Source organism: Populus euphratica, unplaced genomic scaffold (assembly GCF_000495115.2).
Source record: "Populus euphratica unplaced genomic scaffold, PopEup_1.0 scaffold2362.1, whole genome shotgun sequence".
Classification (NCBI taxonomy): Eukaryota; Viridiplantae; Streptophyta; class Magnoliopsida; order Malpighiales; family Salicaceae; genus Populus; species Populus euphratica.
The window spans coordinates 14,381-24,542 of NW_011502192.1; the positions used below are offsets into that span (position 1 = coordinate 14,381).

A 10,162-nucleotide genomic window follows, 5' to 3' on the forward strand; every position below is an offset into this window, starting at 1 on the left:
ATTACTATTACTATTACTATTACTATTACTATTACTATTACTATTACTATTACTATTACTATTACTATTACTATTACTATTACTATTACTATTACTATTACTATTACTATTACTATTACTATTACTATTACTATTACTATTACTATTACTATTACTATTACTATTACTATTACTATTACTATTACTATTTTTGTTATTTTTATTTTTGTTATTTTTATTGTTGTTATTGTATTATTTTTTTTATAAAACTTAATTATTTTTGCATTGATACTCCTTCTCTTTTCTATTATGTTTAGAAAATCTCTTTTTAATAAAGATAATTTTTCAAAAAATGTCAAGCTTTTGGTTGTGTCACATGACAAAAGTCCAAGAAGGAAGCAAAATGGAAACTTAGTTTAAGTATTCATTTTTAATACTTAATATAAATCTTTATATTCTACTTGATAACACGAATTAAAATGAATATACACACTTCACTTTGCTTGCATTTAAAAGAATTGATAAAGCGGTTCTAAGAATTCATCAAGATTAAAACTATCAAAATTAAAATTCTACATGAATTGGTCAACTGTATAGTAAATATCAAATAAATTGGTTGACCGCTTGTTTATATGTGATGAACACCTGGAAATTTTACAGGAATCAATCGATCGATTGTCTTGACCAATATAAATTGATTGACTATTTTAGTTGTTAAAGGAACAATAATGACTATAAATGTCTAGTTTTTTTGCTAGAAACATACATATAGTTTGTCTAATTTCAATATCAAGTAGAGAATTCAAACATATATCATATACAATATATTTTAAGAGAAGAAAAAAACACACTTCAAAATCATCAATTCTTAATTATACTCATATATGTGAATTACAACTTCTATAATCTTTCACAATAATATACATTCTCATTCTCACAATACTTAAACACTTTTCAATTCATTAAGTGCTATCTAGTGAAATATAAAGATAGTTAAATTTTAAAATCTAAAATAGAGAGAGTAATTCTATGATAATGGATTTTCAATTGTAAAATCCACTCTATTAAGAGAGTAATTCCTTAATAACAAAATCACACTTATAAACCTTTGAGAGTTTGAGGAAAACTTTTGGTATTAGTGAGGTATTTTCACTAAGAAAAAATCTTGTAAAAAGAATACCTTCAAGTAGTATAAAAAAGCTTAGTGTGGATTCATCAAGTGACAATTATACCCTTTGACTTGAATTAGTGAAGGAATACAATTTTCAAACATGATTTGGTATTTGAGATGTGGATGTAAATCTATCAAACCTTGTTAAAAATCAAATTTGTAATTTCTCTCCATCATCTTTTATTTTAAGCACTTTAATTATATTATAGTTATTATATTTAATTAAATTAAAAGTGTATTATTCGACAGTATTAATGGAACATCTAATTCATCTATTCTTGGTGTTATTATTATTTTAATTTTAAAATAATAAATCTCTTAAAAAAATTAAAATAAATTATAAAACTTAATCATTAATAAAAATATAATGTAACAAGGTAAATTGAAAAAGAAAAGGGGGTCCAATTAACAATTAGTTTCTGTTTTAATTTAATAATTAATATTCTCATACGGTTAATTCGTTTAATGTCTCCCAAGTCCATCTTTAACCCAGTGGATAGAAAGGTTGTGCTCATGGCATTTCAAGAGAATGTAAGAACATATTCCCTAGAGATGGTTTCCAAAACTCCTTCCCTCAATGGTTTTAAGGGTGAAAGGAAATGCAAATTGTTGATCCCACTCATAGCCAGAAATTGCCCAAGATTCTACCCTTCTCAAGCCTTCACACCTAAAACCCATCTCTCTGGGTCCTCCACGACCTCCGTACTAGAGGGAGAGTCAGGCAACTTCCACATCTCAATTCATCTTCCACCATTTCTATAGACTGAACTTGAGAAAAAGAAGTTTGTAAAACATCTTGATCTTGACCAAGAGGATATATAGGCTTCATGATGACAATCGCATTTTGAAAATCCAAATTTCCAAGGGCTACAAATCATCAAACTCCAAGAACAAAAGGCATGAACTCATTGAATTCATAGTCATTAAGGGCAGAATGTCATTTCCGAGGGAGAGGAAGTTTGGTGGCAGACGGAAAGCAAATGGTATTTGAGGCGGCGAAAATAATTTGATGATGACAATTACTGTACCAACGTCAATAATCAAATGTCGATGATGTCGAAAATAATTTGATGATGACAATTACTGTAACAACGTCAATAATCAAATGTCGATGATGTCATTCTTTCTACCTCATGCCACAACCGTAAATTATAAAACCTACGCGGCCACAATATTAAAAAACATGTTGATGATATCATCATTTATTCACTGCTGCTAGCATTTGTATTTGATTCTGTTATTATAATTCCACAGGCAAAGTTATCCTTTAAGGTTGGTTCCCAGAAGGAAAAACGAAATCAAATAAAAGACCAGAGGGACACGTACACTTTCAGTTTAGAGCATGAGTGGAAAACTGCTCAATTATGCAAAGCTTGGATCTAATTGAATGAGGAAAACAATCGAAGCAATTCTAAAAGCAATCCAACCACAACTGATTTTGTTCTTACAGAAGGAACAATTCTCATAGTTCAAGCCATTGGTGAGTAACATTAATGTCAAAATCAATTACATGTCGAAAACATAGTGTGTGGACCACCAATGTTTGGTATTGTCGTCAATTTCCCTCGTTCATGTCATTTCCTCACAATAATAGTTGCTAATTTACATTGTAGTTAATTAGTAACGGGAAAAAATATTAAATCTTATTGAAAATGTAACAAACCCAGGCGGAGGGAGGGACTTGAAAATTGTGAGAACACCTTTGACCCCTTCTTCACTTACCCACCTTCAGATTGCTCACTCCAACACCCAACTTTTCCACCTTAGATTCACTTTTCATCTCATTCTGTGAACAACTTTTGATATTGAGCCAGGGGTGTTGCAGGCACTGCTGAGCAGTGGGTCGATTCTCTGGTGTGAAATCAAGAAGGGGACACAGAAATTCTGCAATCGCCTGAGCATCAGTTTCTGGGAACTTGTATTTTTCAACCAGCAAGCGATCAAGTGGCCAAAATTTCAGTCTCCGAATCCTCTTTAGATCCCCATGCCTGTCAAAATAATCCTTGGATAAAGCTCCTCCAATAGCTATCTGCTCGCAATGAAATTAAGAAACAAATGAATATGGGGTGATTAGAAAATTGTTGGAGGTTGTTGAGGAAATACACGCCTACCTTTCTTGGCATCTTCCCAAGGAGTTCCATCATTAGAGCAAGGTGATCCTGAAACCATTGTAAAAAACAGTTCCATTAGCATATAAAATAAGCAGATTACGAGACATAGTACTCCCACATATATCTAAGAAACAAACAGTTTGCATTTTAAACCAAGTGATGGCTTAAACATTTACGTGGTGAGTTGTGAATCAATAAAACATTGCATGTTTTTATTCATAGAGCCAAATGTGATTACAGGTAATTGGCAATCAAGGACAGACATCCAAAATCAGCCAGGTTTGATGCATAAATTCATATATGCAACAGACAGGTTTATCAAGAAAACATCTCTCTCAAAGCAAAACAAAAGTCCAATCAGGACATGTTATTCATCCGATTGGTCTCAAACAATAATAGTAGTGTTTAATCTTGGAGCATGCCATCTTCCCATCCACGTCCTACATCCCTTTGTTGGGTTTTACCCCGTGAAGACCAGTAAAAGGAAATGAAAGACATGGTTCTCTAATTAGATTAAAAAATTGGCGGCATATGAGGAAAAAATATGTCAAATTGACATCAGTATGGAAGAATTCACCATGGAAAGCATGGTAAAGAGAACCTCAAGGCTGCTAGCAAGGGTTAAGGAGAGGCTCTCTCTATAAGAGCCTTTTCTTAACCTCTCCTTAATGCCTTATTTATGAGGTTATGAGTCTCTTTTCCCTGCAGATAAACAACGCTACAAGAGGCAGACCTCTCTCATTGCGTATGTAGCTAAGCTCCCAAAGGGCTTCTTTCTCTGCCGCTACAATAGCTAATCTGCTTTCTCACTAATAGCTTACCAATCAAGAGCTAAAAGCTTCTAATTGGCCCCTTGACATATATTTATACCGTTTGGAGCCTGCATCAAGTTTAGGTATAGCATGTGAAGCTTAAATAAAGTTTCCTAGGGGTCACCACTCCCCATCTTTATTTATCTTCACGCCTGAGTATGAAGGAAGGAGAAACAGGTGGGATCACCCCTAAAAGTCGAAGTCCCACCCCGCCACATGAATCCCCTATTCATACCAAGCAACCATTGCTATCTTGTCTTACTAAGTTACTGGATACTGCTTGAGAAATTGCTTATGCGAGTTAGCTCAGGCAACATTCCCATAGTACAGGGGAACTGGGCTTAGCAAGGTTCAATGGTCACTTATGCAATTAAAAGAACCCGAGTAGTTTGAATTGCTTGCAGTTAAGGAGTCCCCTCTCTACCCTTCTTTAGTATGAGAGGCCGCCCCTGGTTTCCTCTCATACCTTGAAGGGTTATGAGGGCTGCCCTTCCTCTCTACATCACCTCCGGTTCCGGTATAGGTAAGGGGAGCTTGATTGCTATAATCACATTAATAACCTCTACACGGAATCCAGCTTGCATTTATTTCTTCCACCATTTTCCCTATAATTTCACTATACTAATATTTTCTATCCTCTCAATACGGCATATCATGCACAAATTTTATTTAAACTTTAGAATTCAGTGTCAGTTGTCCTAATAATAATTTCAATGTCTGACAATGCTAAAATCCAGAAAAATACAGCCTACCTCGTCTTCACTATAGCCTTGTCCATCCTTGGGAGCAAACAACATATCCCCAGTAGCAAGCTCAAATGCCGTACAAGCAAAAGACCACATGTCAACAGAGAAGGAATACCCGGATTGCAGTATGACTTCAGGAGCTCTATACTGTCTGGTTTGAATTTCTTCTGCAAACTGCTTATCAGCCCAACACGCATTTCCAAAATCAACAACCTTGCACCTCACATCAATCCCATCCAGAGATCGCTCAGGCTTTTGCACGGCTCCTCCCATTGAAACTCTTCTTCCTGATATCTTAGCAACTGCCCTCTTTGCCCTCCTTTTCAACTTCTTCTCGATGAGATTCATAGTTGAACCACCATTAAGGTTACCCTCAGGCCTTTCCAGGATTGGTTTGATCCCAGACCTAATTGGATCCTTGGCAGGATCAATGGTGGAAAAGAGAAGAATATTTTCGGGTTTTAGGTCAGTGTGGACTATACCAAGTTCTCTATGCAAGTAATCCAAACCTGTCAAAATGCATTTACAGATCTCTCTAACTTTTTCTAATTGAAGACCTTTGTAACGATTATGCCTGATTAACCTGAGCAAACTGTCACCAAGAAATTCAAGGACCATGCACTGATGCTGCCCATTTGGCCCTGCATGCTTGAAGTGGTCAATCAGTTGCACAACACACTTTGAATTTGAGGGGTCACTATTAGCTACAGCTGAAAGGAGTTCAATCTCATGAAGCGCGGCTTGAGCAAATTGTGCAGCACTTTTCTGGATCTTAAGAGCAACATATTTCTGGAAAAAAGAATTAAATAAGATAGAACAAAATAAGAAGGAAAAATCAACAGAATCTCAAATCAAGCTAAGACAGGTAAAAGAAGAGAAAAGGTTGAAGAACTATTCCAACTATTGCGCATACTTATGCACATACACAAGGGCGGGCGGCACACACACAAATGGCTAATCTAGACAAACCGAGACTTCAACCAGAAACACCGTTTCACTAGGTTAATTCCTCCATGATTTCCGCATAAGCCCACCTCCTAAAATATGTATTACATTGTATCGTATTTTCCAAAAACTAGATTAAACTACAACGACCTTTCGTATCAAGAAATAACTAGCATAAAAAAAAAAAAGAAGAAGAAGAAATAACTAGCATCAAAACAACAAATAACGGCCTCATTGATCTCATAAAACAAAACACATCCAAAACCAGTATTTAATTAAAAAAAAGTAACGACATAGAGAAAAACAAACATTTCCTAAAAGAAGAAAAAAAGCAAAAAAAAAAAGGACAAATAAACATTTCTTGCTGTAAATTCATCAATTAAACATTTCTTCATCAAAACAAAAAATCGTGATAACTATCATTAACTATTGATGATCAATAATTAAACATTTCTTCATTAAAAGAAAAGGTGCAATAACTATAATTAATTAATGATGATCCAGTAAGCTTTACAGATCAATAATTAATCAATTTTTCATCAAACTTGAAAATATCATATGATTTAAATTTAAGAAGAAAAGAAAAAAGAAAGAGAAACAGATCCAAACATACAGAGGATCGAGTATCGTAAGCAAGCCAAACAATAGAAAACTGGCCCCACCCAAGCTTTCTCTGTGCAATATAACGGCCACCAGAAAACTGATCCCCTACCCTCACCGCATGATAACCTCCTTTACGGTATGAATCGATTCCTTCTTCATCCTCCTCTGATCCCGACGGCGATGAACACGACATCGTTTCAATCAAAGAATAGAAAAGGTTAATCAAACTAATCTTTATTTTTTTTTATTAAAAAAAACATAATATATTGCTTCCAAGAGAGGGACTCCCCTTTTGCCTCTCCGGTTCCTCAAGTCATTTTAAAATGCTTGGGCATTTGTAAATAGGGCTTTTTAAAGTGGGGATTTGAATTTCCTTTTTTAGCCTTTTTTTTTAATACATACACATACACTTGCTTATGCGTGATTGCCAATTTATTGGGTGGGGTGGGGTTTTTTTGGGTTAGACGGGTTGGACTGATCACATTTCTTGGATCGGCTTTTTCATGGTTGATTACCCTTACCCAACTGCCTTCTGTCCTATTCCTATTCCTCTCCTCTCTAATTATTTACTGTGCTGGGTTTTCGTTTTTTTTTATTTAAAAAAATTGTGCGTGTTTATATATATATATAAATAGTTTTTTTTGTTAATAATTTTTTAAAATACTTGAATTAAGTTCATCTTTACCTGATCTAATAATCAATATCTCTTAATTACTTATAAGAAATTAAATTTATCTAATATATTATATTTTAAATTTACACATGAATTGCATGCTTGACGACTGGATCATGCAACCTGAAACATACTATAAAAGAAGCTTCGATATATAAACTTAATATAGGTCATGTAAGAGACATCAATTTCATAATTAATTATTTCTTAAAGTGTATTAATATACCCCAAGCATTTTTAGTCACTCAAGACTTAATATAATTTAATCCCTTAAGAATTTTATACTCAATTCATCCTTATAATTATAAGAATTATAAATCATAACAAATTTATTTAAGTGATACAATCCCGACTAGTGAATACAAGTAATAGATATAAAACTAAAATTACTTTTTTTTTCTTTTATACTCATATTAATTAAATTTAAATTAACTCATTTTTTTAAGAGTATTTCTTTAAGTCAAATCATTCATAACCATAGGATATGCTCCTAAATTCATTTATACATCACTTCTTGATACATTCAAAAGTCATGAAGGAAAAGATTTTGAGATTTAAGATATACTCTCTAGGATTCACATAATAAAAAAGAGTAAGGATCCATTATTCTTATAGTGGTTGTTAATGTATATAGTGTGAAATACATGTTATAATGGAGCTTTCTCCTCTCTTTTTTTTTTCTGAAGACAAAAGTGTATGTCATTGCTCTCTTTGATATAAAAAATGCGTCATATGATTCTTAGTCTCGTTGCTAAAAACATAAACCTCAAATCAGAAATTCTCATTTACTTATTATCATTAGTGGTAGATGAATAATTTCATGTTTGGCTTTAATCATAATAGACATATGAATGATATAAATTCATTCATGTTGATATTTTTATTTAAAAACCTCATCTTAGTCCTAATCAAGGTGACATTTTAATAAATATTTTGAGTTCAAATTGCTCCCACTACACCCAGGTCACTTATTGAGCATTAAAACTCAATTAGTATTATCTTTATTCACCTTACAAGTGTTAAAGGTGATTGCTCATATGAGTGAGTCAATCTAAGTCTATCGACATACTTTAACAAATTATATCATATAATACTTAATATATTTCATAAAAAAATAATGAATAAAATGATATTCTAATGGCATGTTAATTAGTACTTAAAAGTGCATTTTTATCAAGGTTTTATATCATTATTTTTCCCTTGAAGTATCAATAACTCCTTAAATAAAGCATGTTTTATAATAACATATCTAATAATATAATATACCTTTAATTTGTGGTAAATATTCATTTTAAATGCAGGCCTATTACTAACACGACTAAAAGATTGATGTCTTCTCTCAAGTGTAGGAGTGTCGAAGTAATAAATAACCCGGCAAGACCGAGGTCGAACCACAGGGAGGTTAATTGTACAAATTATAAATAATAATACAATAACAATAACAATAACAATAATAACAACAACAATAATAATTGTAATAACAGCAATAATAATAATAATAATAATAGTACTAATAATAGTAGTAGTAGTAATACTAATAATAATAATAATAATAAAGAAAAAGAAGAAGAAGAAGAAGATGAGAACTTTGAGATGAAATATTAACGTAAAGATTTAACAACGATAACAATAAATATCAAGGTTAGAGGATCCACTAATGGTATGTCAAACAAGTATAGTATAAACTCTTATTAGTCAATTGGCAACCACACACAAAGGAGGTTCCAATCAGATTATAGATTGTAAACATGATTACATTAGTCATCTTATTCAATTAATGCTAATACTTGTAAATCTCGTCAAGCATTCATGATTATAACTTATGTTAACAACAAATCAAGTTCTTTTCATAGCTCAGGTGTCGGTTATACCATACAGTATGAACTATGAAAGTGCCAAGCATTTGTTGTACCAAGTGTTATACAACATAAATCAAGATTAGTCATTTAACAAGCAAAGTATTAAAGAGTGAACAAGATAACAAATACAAAACATGTTAGTATCAAACATTAAAGTCCATATTAAGTTTACATTATACTTATTCTTACACCATTAGTGTAACCTTTGAGTTTACACTATACTTATTTCTTACACCATTAGTGTAACCTTTTCACCTTGACATAATAAACTTAGCTAGACATAATGAAAGAAAAAAAAATAAATAAACAAAATAAGAACATAAATAAGGTAAAAGTTAGCTAAGTAAATGAAAGGAAATGAAAGGCATAAACTTGATATTAATGAAAGCAAAGCATAAACATTACAAAAAATACAAAGAGAGAAAACAAGAGCATGATCTTGATCTGGAAACCAAGATGCCTAAATGCATGGCAAATGCCTCCTTTTATAGGCCAAAATTGGGAACTATTGATTTGATGACTAATTGATGAGTGGGTGACCAACTCTTGACTTGGTGACAATCCTTATCTTCTCTTGTCTACCCAAAACGTCATTGATAACATCAAAATTAGAGCCACTTGAAAACATGAAAGTTGTAGGAAATTGTTTCAGCTTTGTTGTTAAAAAATTCAGCTCATTTGGACTTCTAGAACTCCAGATATGGGCCAAATACTGAACAATGCTCGGGCTGGAAGAAAGATTTGGACTTCTTTGTTGCTGCTACAATTTGGACTTGAAAATAGCCTTTTTAGATCTTAGGCTCTATGAAAATTGTAGGCCTATGTCTTACCTTTCTATCCATATAAAGTAGACCTAAATATGAGATCTACAGCTCTAGATATGATCCAATTATTGAACAGTATTCCGGTTTGGACTGCACTGACATCTCTTTTCTAAGTTTGGTCATCTCTTTGTCCTTCCAATTTCAGTTCTTAAGTGGTAGACATTGAAGGGTGATTAATACTTAAAAGTGCATTTTTTATCAAGGTTTTATAACATCATTTTGCACTTGAAGTATCAATAACTCCTTAATTAAATCATGTTTTATAATAACATATCTAATAATATAAGATACCTTTAATTTGTGATAAATGTTTATTTTAAATGCAGGTCTATTGATTAGTACTTAAAAGTGCATTTTTATCAAGGTTTTATATCATCATTTTGCACTCGAAGTATCAATAACTCCTTAACTAAAGCATGTTTTATAATAACATATCTAA

At 32.4% G+C, this 10,162-nt stretch overlaps 1 protein-coding gene across 2 annotated transcripts in view; it reads right to left on the minus strand.

The window, feature by feature from the left end:
* LOC105118941 (SRSF protein kinase 1-like) overlaps positions 1-6,685 on the minus strand; it is a 19,912-nt gene extending 13,227 nt beyond the window's left edge. Inside the window, exons 1-4 of one of the 2 annotated variants that reach the window (XR_841055.1) lie at positions 6,378-6,685; positions 4,826-5,608; positions 3,262-3,309; positions 2,814-3,179 (exon numbers count right to left, since the gene is read on the minus strand). Coding sequence is in view for 1 of the 2 variants with exons in the window: in XM_011016997.1 (XP_011015299.1) it covers positions 2,865-3,179; positions 3,262-3,309; positions 4,826-5,608; positions 6,378-6,560 (1,329 nt within the window). In the remaining variant the exon portion in view is untranslated. Of the gene's footprint in view, positions 1-2,612; positions 3,180-3,261; positions 3,310-4,825; positions 5,609-6,377 lie in introns of those variants that run through there. The other variant, XM_011016997.1, reaches the window with a different exon arrangement.
* Between the last annotated feature and the right edge of the window lie 3,477 nt (positions 6,686-10,162).